At 38.8% G+C, this 18,246-nt stretch overlaps 3 protein-coding genes across 3 annotated transcripts; 2 read left to right on the plus strand and 1 right to left on the minus strand.

Moving 5' to 3' along the window:
* Positions 1-353: 353 nt before the first annotated feature.
* Positions 354-7,589, minus strand: si:dkey-33m11.8 (trypsin-3). The gene is made up of 6 exons (XM_043252011.1): positions 3,420-7,589; positions 2,591-2,653; positions 2,286-2,436; positions 2,021-2,162; positions 972-1,226; positions 354-841 (listed from the first exon to the last, which is right to left on the minus strand). The coding sequence occupies exons 2-6, from the start codon at positions 2,640-2,642 to the stop codon at positions 683-685; spliced, it is 759 nt and encodes a 252-aa protein (XP_043107946.1). The 5' UTR covers positions 2,643-2,653; positions 3,420-7,589; the 3' UTR covers positions 354-682.
* Positions 7,104-10,751, plus strand: si:dkey-33m11.7 (trypsin). The gene is made up of 5 exons (XM_043252513.1): positions 7,104-7,219; positions 8,067-8,246; positions 8,623-8,764; positions 9,888-10,154; positions 10,252-10,751. The coding sequence occupies exons 1-5, from the start codon at positions 7,104-7,106 to the stop codon at positions 10,444-10,446; spliced, it is 900 nt and encodes a 299-aa protein (XP_043108448.1). The 3' UTR covers positions 10,447-10,751.
* Positions 10,752-14,295: 3,544 nt separating this feature from the next.
* Positions 14,296-16,085, plus strand: camk2n1 (calcium/calmodulin dependent protein kinase II inhibitor 1). Its single transcript, XM_043252010.1, has 2 exons — positions 14,296-14,857; positions 15,106-16,085. The coding sequence occupies exons 1-2, from the start codon at positions 14,689-14,691 to the stop codon at positions 15,165-15,167; spliced, it is 231 nt and encodes a 76-aa protein (XP_043107945.1). The 5' UTR covers positions 14,296-14,688; the 3' UTR covers positions 15,168-16,085.
* The last annotated feature ends 2,161 nt before the right edge of the window (positions 16,086-18,246 follow it).

Raw genomic sequence — 18,246 nt, forward strand, 5'->3', positions numbered from 1 at the left:
CATAAAATTTTTTGATTTTTTTTTGTTTTCTCTTACGCCAGTACAAATGTCATTTTAACCAGTACTAATATTTCAACGGTTTTGGATCAAGATACAGCTACTTAAGAAGCAAAAGGACTTCAGATGTTAAGCCTTGTTTTCTGAAAATTTTATAAAAATATATTTAGAACCTATACATATATATATATATATATATGTGTGTGTGTGTGTGTGTGTGTGTATGTATGTATATATATATATATATATATATATATATATATATATATGTGTGTGTGTGTGTGTGTGTGTGTGTGTGTGTGTGTGTGTGTGTGTGTGTGTGTGTTATATTCACAAAAAAATTCCCAGAAAAAACAAGACTTCATATTATTAATTTTTAAGCTATTTTGCATCTCAGATAAATGCCTCTCCATTCAAGAATGTTCAAATATCCGTACTATAAAACAAAACAAAAATATTAAGAAGCAAATATTAAGAAATATTTTTTTTTTGCAGTGCGGCATCCAAACCTGCACTGCCCTTTCTTTCATTGATAAACTGAGCATAACAGAATAAAACAAGTTTTGATGCTGGTATTCATCTTATCTAACAGACGCTGACCGCGTACTCAGTATACTGGGTCTTTTCGACCGTCTGGTGTCAATTCTACAGTGTGGCAGTTCAATGACCTTCAAAAAGGAACATTCTAGCTGGTGACGTCATTTTCGATTACCCAGCTGATCCAAGAGACGTAGTTGCGGACTTTGGTGTAGACTCCAGGGAAATACGGGTTGGCACAACTGATGCCCCAGGACACGATCCCCTCAAAATAACCATTACAGACGAGAGGCCCGCCAGAGTCGCCCTGCAGCCAAACAACCACACAAATGTTACACAACGCTGCGTGTTGTACCAAAAAACGCATTGTGCGTGCAATTTTGTCCTTATCTCTGTGTTTCGTGTTTCAGAACAAAAGCCCTGCTGCTTGGATTCACCTGGCAGGAGTCTTTGCCGCCCAGCGGAGAGCCGGCACACAACATGTTGTCTGTGATTCTGTAGTAGTAGTAGTATTGACACTGAGGGATGATCTGGACGTCCACCGCGCGCAGGACAGGGGACAGGTAATAACTGTAGACCTGAGTGACGCCCCAGCCGCTCACCGTGCAAATTGTGCCGCCTTGTAAGGGTGCGAGCGAGTTCGGCATCACAGCTGGCTGAACGTATGCATTGAGCACTGCAGGCTTTTCCAGCTAAGGTACAGATCCAGCAGTGAATGAAAGTGAAAAATGTTATTAATGACATAACAATAATGTATATCATTGATAGGTTTACATCGATAACAATAAGAAAGGTATTTGAACAGCATTTATAAAGGATTTGAAAATTAATACTTTCATCAGAAATAATGAGTAGATTAAAGGAAAATATGGAATTGAAAAGATGACCTGTTTAATATTTAAAAATATTTTAAAAAACGGTATCAACCCCAAAACCTTGAAAGGCCAAAATTAGTTGATTAAGAGAATTGTTTGTTACTTGCTGTTACCATATAAAAATGTAACAAACTAAAAATATATATATATATATTTCTGGTAGATATATTTGATCCTGGAGCACAAAACCTATCATGGGTATATATGTAGCAATAGCCAACAATTGTATAGCTAAAAATTATTCCAAAAATCACTAGGATATTAAGTAAAGATTATCTTCCATGAAGATATTTTGTCAATAAATATAAAACGTATCAATATATTTTTTTAATTAGTAATATGCTTTGCTAATAACCTCATTTGGAGAACAAGGCAATTTTCTCAGTATTTAAATTTTTTGCACCTTCAGATTCCAGATTTTCAAATGATTATATATTATAAATATTGCCCCGACAAACCATACATAAATGGAAATCTTATTCATTCAGTTTTCAGAATATGTATAAATCTCAGTTTCAAAGAAATTGTGAGCGGTTTCGTGGTCCAGGGTCTCGCATATACACTATTAACGCGTGTGCAGTATTTATATATTCCTTGCTTGGTGAACTTACTTTCAAGAGCATAATGTCACTGTCAAACGTCCTGTAATTGTACATGTAATACACCAGGGCTTTGGACACATTGAACACCTGCTCGACTCCCTCTTTAATGGAGAGGTTATGCTCGCTCAAAACCACTTTGATTAAATAGCTCCTGCGAAAAGATTAGACAGCAGAAATCGACATTATCGCATCGGCACAGTCAGTGTAAGGATGTGGCCTGCCTCAAATACTGTAGCATGTGTCAGTGCGGGTGGATTCTGACTGAAATACTCACGGTCTCCAGCAGTGGGCGGCACTAACCACCCACTGAGGGTGTACGAGCGTGCCTCCGCAGTAATGATAGTTGTTGTACTGGACAGAGGCCTGGTACTTTATGGAGTAGGGATCAACCTCCTGTCCTCCGATGATTCTCTGCTGCAGAGAGCCTGGGAATGATAAAGCGAGGCTTCGTATGTGCTCAGTAAACATAAAACGGCAGCTGGCGCGTTTCAATAACGTGTATGCGCCAAAAGCAACTTCCTGTTACATATGCATTATTTTTAGATGAGACCGCTGTGAGTTACTCAGGTAATGCTTTACCGTGAAGCGTAGAGATGACGAGGAGCACGGTGTATTCAAGGCATTTCTTCATGTTTGAGTGGTCTAAAACACAGAGGGTGTTTAGAGGTCAGGCAACAAATACAATCAGCTGTGATCAAGAAAAATAAGCACTGCCATTAATCAATCAATCGCTGTTATTTAAAAATGTCTAGAAGTGTTGAAATTGAAAGTGTGTTACGTTTTAATATATATTTATATTTCTATATATATGTGTATGTATGTATATATATATGTATATATATATATATATATATATATATATATATATATATATATATATATATATATATATATGTATGTATATATGTATATATATATATATATATATATATATATATATATATATATATATATATATATATATATACATATAAAAAAGTAAAAATAAAATATAAATAAAAGTAAGGTAAAGATAAGTTAATTATATTTTATTTCAGGACTTATATGTATATCCACAGAAATATGAAGCAATGAATAAATGTTTTCTTGACAAATCCACATATTAGAATGATTTCTGAAGGATCATGACACTGAATACTGGAGTAACAATGTTGAAATTATAGCTTTGCAAAGGAACAAATAATATTTTAAAATATATTAAAATAAAAAGCAGGCATTTTCAGTTGTAATAAAATTTCACAATATTGCTGTTTTTACTTTACTTTTGCTCAAATAAATACATCCTAGGCAGATGTGCACTAAAGACTTCAAAACCATTTTTTAATATAACATTTGACAGTATAATATATGATATATATTATGTTGTCAATATTACGTTAAAACATAAAAAGATGGCATAAAAACTCACCCTGAGCATCGAAAACTCAATCCTCAGCAGCTAAAATCCACTAACTTCTACCGGCACTAACTTAGCTGAGATATTGTCTTTGCTTTTATAGTGTAACCACATCTGTCCCTTAGGTTTTATGGTCTTGTTTGTACACTAACTATTCACGGGGACAGAAACAATAACATGCCAAGACTTGGGCTGACCCAAAAGCCCTGAATACCTGTGATCGCCTCCTCTTGTTTGAAGCTATCATGTCTAAGACCTTGCCTTTGATTCATACACAGAGAGCTGCTCTCTTAGGGGAAATCAAATACCTATAGACTTTTTCATTTGACAAAACAGTTTGTCAGAGAATAGGATATCGGGTGACAGTGAAATCGGGAGGAAAGGGCAACAGGGTGGTGGTAACCAAAGCACCTGCGAACAAGGTCTTTCCAATATCGTTTGACTGTATAAATGCACGTCTATATCCTCAGGGGAGAGCTCCACCTAGAAGGATGAGTTCGCCATTTATCTGAAGTCCCACCTTGGATGTAATGAATATGTATTCTCATACCGCCTCGTGAGATTTGTTTAGAAAAATAATGTTGATTTCTCTTCTCTCATTGTTTGGAAATCAAACGAGATACTAAATATGAAATTCTTTTTATTGGCGCTGCATCGTCTTTGTTGTATGTAACTAGTGTTCAGGAGTTATTGTGATTCTCTTTCCTTTGACGTAGGCAGAAACGTGGTATGTATCTCTGAAACAAAATGCTCTTGTGTGAGAAGGGAAGGCAAACGTTTGGTCCAGCGTCCTGAATTAAATGTAATGGTGAAAACGTTTGGGAGTTGACAAAGATTTACATTTAAGGTGCGATCATATTAGCCATTGTGTACCGTCTCACACAGAAGTCAACGCAAGAAGCTTTCTTTTAGAGAGTTGGCGAATTCGCATGACCACCTTGAAGCCATTGTGAGATCTGCGTAGTGAAATATTTTGGCCTCATGCAAAGTTCCTGATCGTATGGATTCCTATTTAAATAACTGGAAAATTTACAGAAGAATGGTAAATGTAACCACCCCTTTAGACTGGAACGTAAAAGTCAGCAGTTAAGAAATCATGAATGAATGAATTTTCAATATTGATGAATTTTCACATCAGCATAAATAAAAAGATACAGGGGTTGGAAAAAATGATGTTATATACCCATTGTTATAGGGTTTAATATAATTTGTGCAGGAGCATCTGTAAGCTTAACAGCCCAACTGTTAGTTTCACTGGTATTTTAAGAACAGCAGTTATAAAAAGTCCACAAAGCATGACAAGACTTTGTCAGAGAAGAGTAAATGCGGTTGATGACTGAAAAGTAATGGCATATTAGATTCAATTTTATTGTCATTATACATGAAAGGTACATGGCAACGAAATGCAGTTAGCATCTAACCAAAAGCGTGGGATATGCAATATCTACAATATGTTACAAATGTACAATGAATATACAGATAAGGTAGTACTATGGACATACTTTACATACCATTACATAACATTACATTTACATAATTCAAATACTATTCGAAATGATATAGGGATGGGTGTACTATGAACATGCTATACAGATGGATATGAATCTGTGTATGTACACTATATGCAGAAACAATGAATATCATTTAAAAATGCATATGTATTAGACATTAGAAAAATAATGCAAGATTTCGAATGAGAATGATCTGTTGAACATTAGTGCAAGTGATAACAAGTGTGACAAAAAAAAACAGATGTGGTGATTAGGAGGGGGTGACTTGTGTGGGGGGATGTCATTAGACAGAATTTACATACTGAGAGTCTGCTGACCCTTGCCTGTAGGCTCCTGAAGAGCCTCTTGGAGGACAGGAGGCTGAACACTTTATGGTCAGGGTGAAATGAATCCTTAAGAATGCGGTCCTTAACAAGTGGTGTTTCTCTTGGGCGGTTTTTACCACTCTTTGGAGTGCCTTGCTGTCAGTATCTGAGCAGTTCCGATTCCAGACTGTGATACAACTGGTCAGGATGCTCTCAGTCTCATAAAAGTAGAAGTTCACCAGGATGGCAAAGGATAACTGGTTCTTATTCAGTGTGCTAATGAAGAAGAGGCGCTGGTGAGCCTTCTTGACCAAGACAGCTCCTCCGAGATATGGTTCTCAGGAACTTAAAGCTGGAGACATGTTCAACAACCATCCTGTTACTGTGGAAGGGGTCATGCATGCTTTCCATGTCCATTATAATCTCCTTTGTCTTACTGATGTTAAGGAGCAGGTTGTTGACAGCACACCATGCGACCAGGTGATGTACCTCCTCTTGGTAGGAGGTGGTGTAAACTTGATGATGGAGTTGGATCCATGCATAGGTCTGCAGTCGTGGGTGTAGAGAGTAGAGGAATGGGCTCAGCACACAGCCATGTGGTACGCCAATGTTGAGTGTGATGGTGGTGGAGCATATGTGGCCTGACCTAACATGCTGAAGTCTGTTGGTCAAAAGGTCCATAATCCAGTTGTATAGGGAGGTGTTAATGTCCAGGTGTCCAAGTTTAGTGGTCAGCTTGGAGGAATGACAATGTTGAATGCTGAGCTTAAATCCAAAACAACATCCTTACATATGTGTTGTTAATGTCCAAGTGTGTGAGCAAAGTCAGTGTTCGTCCGGTGAGGGTGGGAGGCAGTTCTTGAGGTGTGCCAGGGCCAGTCGCTCAAAGCTCTTCATAACAATGGGTGCTGCAGGGCAGTAGTCATTCAGGCACGTCGGGGAGGAGTGTTTCGTCACTGGCACAATGGATGCGGACTTAAAGCATATTGGCACAGTTGCTTGGGGGAGGGACAAGTTGAAAATTTCTGTGAAGACCCCTGCGAGCTGCTCTGCACATGCCATGAGCACAGTGCTGTTGGGGCCAGCAGCCTTGTGTGCATCGATCCAAATCAATGCTGTGTAGACATCTGTGGAGGTGAGTTTGAGGGTTTGATGGTTTGCTGAGGGTGTGATCTTGGTGGCCATCTCCTTGTTGCATAGAAGTCATTTAACTCATTAAGAAAGGTTACGTCTGTGACCATCGGAGTGGAGATGTTTGGTTTGTAGTTACTGATGGCCTTAGCAAAGCAAAGCAGATGGAAACAGAGATCCGGAGGAGAACAGTTCACTGACTGGCATCAACACAAGACTAAGCTCTGGTACTTGAGCTGAAGCAAAGTGTAAAGGGAAGAGTGACCAAGTATGGTGACCCATGCTCAGAATTTGTGTGACAGCCAATGCCTTGCTTAAGGGTCTCACCTCAGTCGTAGTAGACTGTTTAGAGAGAGTGCTGGTTATTCACCCTCTCCATGACAATTCCCGAGAGTCGATCCCATCATTGCTAAATTCTTATATGAGGCCTTTAGGATTGGTTTTATATTAAAAATGACCATTATATTAGTAGTACATTAGCCTTTTTAACAAGGGACTGATTAATTATCACATGCAGAGTTAGGGAGGCTTACCAGATGTGTTTGAGCTTGTCTTAATACATGTCCATTACCTTGAAGTGATTCAGTGAGAACACACTATGTGTTATGAGAAGGTCAGGAAGGGCAATGCTGCTGAAAGCCCAACTTGTTCAGTTGAATCAAGCACTGTTTGATTCATAGCACCTCTTGAGTACTGAAATCAGAACTATGGAAACCTGAGGAACAGTGTTGATGTGATTTCCTTACCCTATGCGGAGGGGTCTGGTAGATATAGTCCAGCTGATCTTCAGTGCTGCTTTCCGTGCTGACATTAACCATGGTCATGCTGCTCTTTCTGCTGCTGTTGAAACTCATCCAAGCCAACTGTAAGTACACTGAATAATATCAGGAGATAAACTACTTATTTTTGCCTACAAAGTAATGCATTGCCTGTAACAGTGTTTATGCATTTTAGTTAGTTCTACTTAGTTTTAGGTAAAATGACATGGTGCTTATATTTGCCTTGAAATTAATAGAACTTTGTGATGAAGAGCATTTTCTGAATGCTTATAATATTGCTTATATATTATATTTATTATATTATATTTATTATAATTATATTGTGATACAAGTGTCCTAATATCATAAAAAGAGCCTTGGTAGTTGGGGGTAGTTTAATTATTATTTCCCAAAAGAAGATAAATTAAACTTGCTTATTAATGTAACTTAACCATTGTAGTAACATCATTATGTGTGTGTGCGCATGATTTTATATATATATATATATATATATATATATATATATATATATATATATATATACAAAGTTTATATGCAAAAGTCCTTGTGTGTCTGACGTTTTTCTTTAAAACTGGCATTTATTCTGACATATACATATATACATACATATATATATATATATGTACAAAGTATGATGTACAGTAATATATATTAAGGAAATATGATAATAGTTTTACCTATTAGTTATACCACATGACATTATTAGAGTCAGTTAACTTAAATACAAAATGGCCACAACAAGAATTAAAAAAAAAAAATTTCTTATCTTCATCATGGACATTTTTGATGTTCATAAATATTATAAATCATAAACCACTGTTGCATGCTACCATTAACAAACCCCTTTGTAACCAATAAGAAGAATATCAGACCATGTAGAGGTTTATTTCATTGTCCTTTCACTGTCGCCTTGAGTTCTGAGATATTTTAAAGGGTTTTTTTATGTTTTCCAGGTCTGGACTTTGTTCAGGGGCGCATTGTTGGCGGATATACCCCCTCGCCAAATTCAATCAAATACATTGTGTCGTTACAGAGCTCGAAGGGCCAGCACTTCTGTGGTGGATCTCTGGTCCATAAGTCCTGGGTGCTCACAGCTGCCCATTGCAATATTGGGTGTGTGATTTTTCACCTTTTCTTTAAATAAATTCTCTCTCTAACAGGCTGCTTGTGAGACTTACAGGATGTACAATATGGCAGGAGACTTGATGGCCAAGTTCGTGGGTGAGTCGAAAGTCAGAGTAAAGCAGACAGGCACTCAGGACACGGTCTAACCTTGACCCGTCATCACTGTGTGGGACTTAATGAATGCTGGCTTATCTGCAGCTTGGCACGGACGAGGCTGCTAACAGCGAGAAACACTGTCATTCAACTCATGTCCTCTACAAAGAGTCACTGCGTTTAACAAGAAATCAGATATTAAGCATATTTGAACCACACTGTTGACCGTATGGTGGTGTTAGAATTAACAGTAATTTTGCTTGTCTTTAAGGATGGATCAGATGATGGTTGTGGCTGGAGACTATACTTTAGGTGTTTATGAGGGGACAGAGCAATACTTCAAGCCTCTGTCGCTTATTCCGCACCCTCGGTACAACAGGAGCACCAATAATGCAGATATTATGCTCATAAAGGTACAGCACTCTGGTTCTTTCAACATCGATCTTAAGTTAGAGAGTGTATATCTATAATAAAATACTGGGTGCTTGCAGCTTTGGTTAATATGAGCAAAGGTGGCTGTGCAAATAATTTGTTTTTGACCAGGAGCATGAAATTGTCCAGCCATGACTTTTATAAATATGAGGAGCACAAAGGCCATAAATCATCCATCACAAAGAGTAGAACCAAAAATTGTAGTTCGGGGCAAACAGGGATAAAAAGTAACCCCATGTTCATAGTTAAATATAGTGGATTTTTAAAGAGAGATTCTGCTTGAAGGAACAGTTGTTCTATACCTCTTCAGGCATTACAGGAGAAAAGCTGCTATCTTGGCAAAAGGATGCTGCAATTATTGAGTGCCAATAATTGTGGCCAACATGCACTAGGGAAAGCATTTATTTCATCATGAGACTTTCCCTCACTTTAAGTACTTTAATAACATTTTGTGAGTTTTTGGAATGAAAGGTCAAAAAGATAAACAATACACACTTATTTTACAGCCGCCTTTGCTGATATTTACCAAGGGTGCCAATAATAGAGAAGGCCACAGCACATCTGGATTATATTCAACTCTACATACTTTACTAAACAGAACATACTTTTTTAATGGTTGAGGAGTGCTTATTCAAAAGGTGGACTTGCTCAGAAAGTATGCAATATTCTTTGAGAATAAATCACTGAATCGTCCAAATCAACAGGTTTTTTCAAAATAACTATTTCTGGCCAAAATTAGTCAATGAGTTGTTAATTCAGTCAGTTCATTTAAAGTGCCTCTATTATGGGTTATGATAGGTTCATATTTCTGGGGTTCCGAACAACAGGTTGACATTTATGCAAGGTCAAAAAACACTTTCATTTAGTTTTGTTGTGTTTTTATTCCCCATGTGCCTGCCTTGACTCAGTTTCTCCATGCCCATATTTGGTCCTTCCTGTTCCTGTCCTCGTGTGATTATGAGTTGATTCCCCTCATTATACACAGTGCACTTTCAGTAAAACATACTCCAATAGTTTCTTCTTTACTTACTATACAATGTTAGTTAATATTAAGTTTGATTTTATATATACTCTGTATGTCTGTCTCTGGATGTTGTATTTCAGCTTAGTGCACCCATAGAGCTCAACAGGTACGTGTCCCTCGCCCCGCTCCCCAAACAAAGCGCAGGGCTGTTGGCGGGTAAGATGTGCCGGGTGTCTGGCTGGGGCTCCACCAGCCACAGCGGAGGTTTGACGCCCCTCACCCTTCGCACGGTCAAACTCCCCATCGTCTCCAGCTCCAAGTGCAACAGCAGCAACTCCTTCAGCGGAAACATCACAACAAACATGATCTGCGCTGGGTCCAGCTCAGGAGGAAAAGACGCATGTAAGGTACAGTGGAGAAGTATAAGCTATAATGACCAGCTGGCATTCCCCGTTAACTGGAATTCAAATGCTTCATAAAGATGTTGGCGCTCTGATGCTCCAGGGAGACTCCGGAGGACCGCTGGTGTGTGATGGACGTGTCTATGGTCTGGTCTCTTGGGGAAATGGCTGTGGAGATCCTAGGTTTCCCGGGGTTTACACGGCTGTGTCCAGGTTCCGCAGATGGATCGACCAGACCATATATAGCCCATATTCACGATGCCTTAAGTCAGCTGGTCTCTTCAGCAGGGAAGACTAAGTCATTTTAATTACCAAATTTTCAGTGATGAATATACACACATCACAGAAAACTCTTAATTTTTTGACAATATTATTAGCACATCTTAAATGATTCTTTGGTTTCATGCCACATCGTTCTGTTGTGGAAATGTATATTTTAATGCATTAACCGATATAATCTCAAAATTATAGCTGAAATGATACACTATAATCAGTTCATGAATAGTTACTATCCTTTTTTTGGGGGGGGGCAGAACTGTGGAACAACATTCATTTAAAAAAATAAAATTGTATATCATTTAGTGCTGTCAAACGATTAATCATATCAAAATAAAGGTTTTTATTTACATAATATATCTGTGTGTGCTGTGTATATTTATTATGCATTTATAAATATCTATATTTCAAATAAATCTGTTTCACATTAAATGTATTTCTAATATAAATATAGTATATAAAAATATTAACTTTATGTGTGCATTCATATTTACATAATCTAAACAGAACACACACATATTACATGAAGAAGAATGGTTTTTTTTGAGATGCGATTAATCATATGACAGCACTAATGTCAATCATTTACTCACAATACTGTATTGATATTTTTTTTTCATGTATCAGTTTTAAGTTACAATTTTTGTGATTGATTTTCGTAATACTGAAGTTGTTACGAAATTTCAAAAGCGGTGGAAAAGGAATAGTACATTGGATTTTAACATGGGAATTATATTTAAAATAAAAAAACATTGTTCTAAAACATCAAACACCCATAAATAAAAACAACAGAAATACAATGTAATGTGAAGGCCTTTTAAAACTATAATACAATTACAAACTCTAAAATGATGTGATTAATATTCATCAATATTCACGTTACCTCAGTTAGCTGCTACATGTCATGCACGCGGTTGTAAAAATAAACGGCATGCCTTTAAATTGCGTATTTACAAAGGAATTACCTCAAAAGGCTTCACCAAAGGATGTTAAATGCACAAAAATTGCCTTTGTTTAGCTCAACTGGTGTTACTGGAAAGCAATATAAAAATTTGACGTTGCACCACTCGTGCAACAATAGACGTTTCCGCATCTAAAAGGTCTGGGTGTGTCTGCAATTACTCTTCTCTGAGGGTGGCATCAGTTCCAGGAGCTTTTGGTTTCACTGCCTGCACATGACACCGCACGTAAGATGATCGCCGCACGAACTACACACAATGATTCGCAGCTGTTTATCCTTGTATCGGATGAATGCATCCCAAAAGCTCGATTTGATGACGATGACTTTTATGCATCTGGGGCATCGTTCATTACTTGCGTGATTAAAAACAATGGGTAACATTAAGCGCAAAGGTTAAAGCAACCCGACGATACGGGTCGTATGGGAATAACAACGTCTTTGCTAACGTGTTTTGCTGTATAATGGGGTAATCTGATGGATCTCTGAATAGAGTTTCGTGGGAAATAAATCGCGGAGCAGCACGTTCCCACAGGGAGAGCCATTGTGAATGAATATGCCACACGAAAATAAGTACATGGTAAAGAACGACGCTCATTTCGCATGCTACTTGTTACCGGCTAGGCACTTATCGTAAAAAAGCTGACCCGAGAGTCATTTTATTATCTGTACCGTTAAATATTTAGTATATTTGTTTGGCATTTAAGATCTTCGTGTGGTTGGTGAACAAGTTTACAGCTGGTTTCCGCTTTTGTTCAAACTCTAAACCTTTCATCTTTGCGCTATGCTTCTAAGTCTTTGTTCCTGACTTTTTTGTAGGCCTGCCATGTTTGACCAGCAGTGTCACATGTAACTCACTTTTTTTTTTTTTTTTTTCCCAACTAACCAGTTTTTCATTTACACGAGTTGCACAGCTACGTGCTTCCAGCGGATGTGCTCCAAAATGGTGACTCTCGAATAAAGCCTAAATCTGAAGTTTACTCGTTACGCTTTTCGCGCGAGAGGCCTTGTTACGTTTGTCCAAAACCAGAACTTTTTTCGAGGAAGTCCAGTCTAGATGAGGAAAAAGTAGTGCCAAACGTAACGGAATGCATTGCTTTCCATTAAAAGTAGCTACTGCTGGTGAAATGCGTTATTGTAACGCATTACCTTTCAGAATAACTTTTTCCGACGCTGTGGACCAGGCACACCAAATATGACCACGTAACAATATCGTCCAAAACTCAAATCCAATTTCTGGAAGGAAATCAGTTTTTAGCTACTGTGTGTGAGCAAAGTCAGTGGATGTTAGTTCTGTACATAATAACAATTCAATACAATCCACATTGTGCAAAAAACATGTTGAAACACACGTGAAATGACATATTTCGAGCGCCACCTTATTTTCTGTAAATTATTTTCCTATTCTGAAGCACTCTACGCTCTGCTCATCCTCATCATTCTTCCTAACATTGTACCGTCTGAAACCTAAGCGTTCCTCTCAGAGGAAACGGGCTGGTTTTCAGCAAACCCGAGACGAAGCTCAACCGGCTCTGTGTGTTTCCCATTTCGGCTATTCAGATCAGATAGAAGGGAACAAAATGGCCTCTCGTTCATCCCGCTCGTTTCTGCAGCGGAGTGACAATGTCTGCTGCTCAATCCTGGAAAGGTTATAACCGCGCCTGGTGCAGAAGATTACGCTCTCGAAATCTTGGACAGAGGAGCAAACCCCCTCAGCTCATATATCCAGATTGTGCCAGTATGAGTTCAGCATCACTCCAGCTTCTGATATTACAAAATGAAAACCTATACACAGAGGGGGGGAAATCATCCCATATTGCCTTCTGTTGTGAGCGTGTTTTAGTATCTTATTCTGTTTGGTCGGGTTTTAGCTGAAAAAGCATGCAACAGGGATAAAAATGAATGAATAAAATAATACATGGGCCACGTCTGAGACATGAGGTCTTACAAAATGCAGATGGCTCTCAGTTTTATTAAACTGAGCCAGTGCGTATTTAATTTGCACGGTGGTGCGCTTTAACCCTTTGACTGTCTCTGATTTGCTCATTTTCTGACTCCTGCTAAACCTTCAGTTTCATTACGGTGCCACGCGATCGCAGGTGATGAAATGCGTTGCATGTGCGTAGTTCATTTATTTGCTAAATTCACACATGTCTGCTCAGTTCAGGTCTCGGATCCTCTGCAAATGAGCGGTCGAGGTGACGCAGGTGTATTACATAAGAGAGACATTCAAAATGTGCAGTACTTCGACACTTCGGGACTGAGAACCAGTATTTCAATAAGCCTCAACATAAGCACCAAGTCGTTGTTGCAAACCTTCACTGCCCATAAAGCAACTGGAAAAAATTCAAAAGGGGATCTCTAATGAAAAAGAGATGTTTATTAATAATAAGTCAGTCCTTTATGTCTTTTATATACTGTGATGGCTTTTTATAGTTAATGGTTTGCTTTCATGAAATGAATGGAAATTAAGGTAAAGTAGTTATATAATAATAATATCCTCCAATAACTTTTTTGGAATTTATACTTTTTATTTTGTCCAGCATGTATTAAGTTTTAGTTTTATTAAACGTTTAATAGATCATCTTGTCTGTGTCTCAAGTTTAAGGTATCACATTAAAAAATGAATTAAAAAAATGAATAGATAAAAGTTTTATTTGGTAAAAAAAACTATGTTTGAAGACTTAATGATGCTTTTGTACACTAGGTAGGCTGCTTAGCAGATTTTATACACTGTCTTAAAATCACAAATGTCGTGTAAAACGTTGTGTAAAATGTATGAAATGAACATTATTCGGTTTGAAGGCCACCTTAAAGGGCAATTAAATAATAAGAGGTTAATTATCTCGGGCGTCTTTATTTGTCAGTGACACATGGAACCATTCTGTTCCCATGCATAAACAGCTTGGAAATTTCCCAAGATTAATATTGGCGATAGCTGCAATGAAAGAGCTGGAGAGGAAGCCCGCGCCTCAGTGACGTTCATTCTCCATCAGGGATCTTTGTTTTGCATCGCTTCCCAATTTGCATTTGTTTCTCAGGTTTTCCATACGACGCTCCAGCCGCCGCCAAGCCCCGAGAGCGCAAAGGCGCATTCCTCCGCGATCCGTTCGCCTCTCCAGCGTTGGGAACGTTTGAAGGAACCGACTCGGGCTCGAACCGAACGAAGGAAATTACATGCGTTCGCCTCTCCTCCTCGCCATCCACTCGAGGAGACACGTGCGGTAGAGGTAAACAGCCCAGAGATCCGCTCCACGAAATTCACCTCGCGCTATCGATACAGTAGCCGCTGTCGGTTCATACAGCATGTCGGATGTATTACCGTACAACGAGGACAAAATGACTCATTATGGCAACGACGGCGACGAGGAACACCTTTCCTTCACCTGCCGCCTCCAAGACACCAACAACTTTTTCGGTGGCAACCAGAATAAACGACCACCAAAGCTGGGGCAGATCGGGAGAAGCAAAAGAGGTAACGGGCGGAAGCCTTTGTTTATCATGCGAAATTCCATGTTGCGTTTTGCGCGCGAAAATGCGCGCGTTGCGGCTTAAGCTTTCGCGCTTTTTGAGGAGACGCTGATGTATTGCGCCATTTCTGGTGTGTTAAAATTCACGGCAACATGGAATCTCCATCTTTGTGCCAGTGCGCAGACAATAGAGGGGTCTATCTGTGAGTTGGTTTCTCGTTCTAACCCCTTGTGTGTCTCTCTTGGCCGACAGTCGAGGAAGACAACGATGGCGAAGCAATGGACAAGAGCTCAGAGAAGTCTTCTACGGCGTGAACGGACCCAAAGACTCTTAACCTCTCTGATGTGTATATCCAAAGACGTTGTGAAGAGGCACTCTCTCCCATCTGGCGACAAGCACTCCACGCATTCTCCTCTCGATCTCCCAAACTCCATTGTCCAGGGTTTACGGCGTGAACCGGCGGTCCGGAAGAGCGGCCCAGGGGCTTGAAGGAATACTGTGTTTTCCAAACTATACTCCGAGATATGTGCAATGACAGGGTTCGGTCTCGTTAGAGACCGGATTCTTCTTTTTTATTTGTTTTTTTTTTGTTGTTCTAATGAAGCAATTCGATTGAGACTGAGCAAACGGTACCATTAACATCAAACCAGTATCTTCCCACTTAACCCAGTAGCCTACTGGTGGTGTTAATGGTACACTAGCAATGTTGACCTTTTCTTCCAAGAGTGGACCTCCAAAGAGGTTCCACTACGTATGTGTAAAAAAAAAAGAAGCTATTTATTAAATCTTTGGATACATATTTTGCAGTGTTGAAGGTTGAGCAACCGTTTTATATAATGGAACGATGACGAGAAGTGACTTTTGCTTTAGATAGATGTTTTGTATGTAGCTTAACTGTGATTCTCGTGATCTGCTTCATTTCATTTGATGTTCGGTTCGATCTGGAATGTCAGTTTAAGGACAGTAACCTTATTATCGTAAAGCATATTAACTGTAGATGTGCCAAATTTATCCTGAAGAGAAACGTACCTTTCTGTGCTTTCTTCACGCGCACAGGTTTATTAATATTCGGTGGTCATGTTTACAGGGCTCTTTCATACTACTTGTGATGTATTCTAGTCATGCATGACGAACCTCGAGACCTCAAGAACGTCTTCTTGAATATATTACGTATTTATCTCACAGAACATTTCTACAGAATATCTGTTATAATAAAGATTTTGAGAAACGTTCCAGACGTTTTTTTTTTCGTTTTTTTTTTTTCTTTCCTCCCCGACACATCTCTAATGCTCCGTTCAGCCCGGTTAAATCTGTGCGCGCGCTCAAATCCAAGGGACGTGACATTTCCGCCTCCGCCACCAGCTTTAAATGATTCATGGTTTGGGGTGAGCGTTGTCGAAGCGCACCGTTTCTGGAGGTGATCGCGTGGCGCGTCGGGAGCAAATACGATCCGCGAACTGTACGAGGGAGTTTTCAAGAGCTTCTCCTGTCAGTCTGGAGGAGACCGTCATTAAAAATGCTGGCTGGATGGATGGGCTGCCATGGAAACAGATTCAACCCTGCTGAAATTTCTATTGTGTCCGCTAGGGAAGGCACGGCAGAGGATCTGGCAACGTGGAGGAGCATGACATCCATCCAGATGTCTGCGTTCATAAATTCTATTGTGGCACTAAGCCCTATATAGTAGGCGAGCCATCCCTCTCTAGTGCCTCTTACCTATTCAGCGCTATGCCAAACTGAAAAGGCATTCGAGGACGCATGACTTTTCCTAAAAAGCAGTCTCAGGTTCTGCCGCGAAGCAATTGGCTGGGAAGACCGCAGGATAACGTGAAAACGTTAGCTCACGTCAGATGGCGTTACGTAACGCACGAGGGAAGTCGGCTGCGTGTGGTGGCACGGCCTGGTGCGCGTTTGGTAGAGACATGCAAATAATCTGGCTTCTGCTGCTATTTGCATTTTGCTTCTATGTTTTGCTTTGGTTTTTTTCGGCGGGGGGCTCCGGGGCTTGGGTTTCATGGGAGCGCCCCGAACGAAGACACAACATGACTCACACGTGTTCAGGCGGATGCCCGCAGAGGCGTGATCGGAATAGGGAAATTTTGTGGTGGGTTTTGTGAAATGGAAGCTTCCGTGGAAAGGTTCTGGGATTCTGAGACGGGTTGCTGCAATTGATCGGGTGTTGGGAATGTTGGAGCTGCTGACGTAGATTGATCAGAAGCCCAAACAAACTTCCACGGTTTTTATGCTAGTGGAACTGCTTTTCTTATACATGTCTGTCTGGCGCTAATCAGTCTAACCACCAGAAAAAGTCAAAATGAAGCAAAGGAAATCATTTAAATGAAATAAGGAAATAGTTATAAGGAAATAATGCAAAAATTAAATCAGTTACATTTCACACACACACATATATATATATATATATATATATATATATATATATATATATATATATATATATATATTATAATTATGTGTAATTTTTTATTATATTTACCATTATATTAATTTAAGTGATTACATAATGATAAAACAAGAATATAATGAAATTAATAAAAAATCAACAGTAATTATTTCTAATGAATAATTATTCATTTTAATTCATAATTAAATCAATGTGAAATGATACATTAATCATATAAATAATATCTGTCATACAATTTGAGTGTGTGTACATAAATATTCGACATTTCATAATATATTCTGTGATATATATTGTTAAATAATCATTTTAATAATTAAATAATTCAGTCATACTATATATATATATATATATATATATATATATATATATATATATATATATATATAAATAAAGATTTATATGGCAAATCAATCATATAAATGTAATAAATTTGTACATGTTAAAGAAATTGTAATATTTTCTGCAATATATATTGTTAAATACTTCCATTTAAGTAATGAATAATTAACTCAAACAGTATTGTGCAATGATTGATATGATAAACGTGTGTGAATACCATTTTAAACCTTGCAACATACATATAAATAAATTTAAGGCACTGTTATATCATTAAATCATAAGAGTGCAGTGTTTAAATGACTGATAAGGTCAGATGTGTCACATCAGTGACACTGGAAGCTGCAGTGTGTGTGTGTGTGTGTGTGTGTGTGTGTGTGTGATTTCGTTGCGAGCGTGAGTCAGAGAGCCTCACTCAGTATGTACACCATGCACACCAGAAGGCTACATACACTGTTGGCTGACTGGACTGTTTCCATGGTTACCATTACAGGTTTCTGCTCTCTTTGCTACTGCAAAGTCGTCAGTGGAAGCGTACGAGAATGTTTCAGAGTGCGATTTTTTTTGGTGCAGAGGCTTCAAGAGAAAGCCTCGGAACAATCGCGGCACGCGTCCGTCTTTTCCGACGCGAGCGG

Source organism: Puntigrus tetrazona, chromosome 11 (genome assembly GCF_018831695.1).
Source record: "Puntigrus tetrazona isolate hp1 chromosome 11, ASM1883169v1, whole genome shotgun sequence".
NCBI lineage: Eukaryota > Metazoa > Chordata > Actinopteri > Cypriniformes > Cyprinidae > Puntigrus > Puntigrus tetrazona.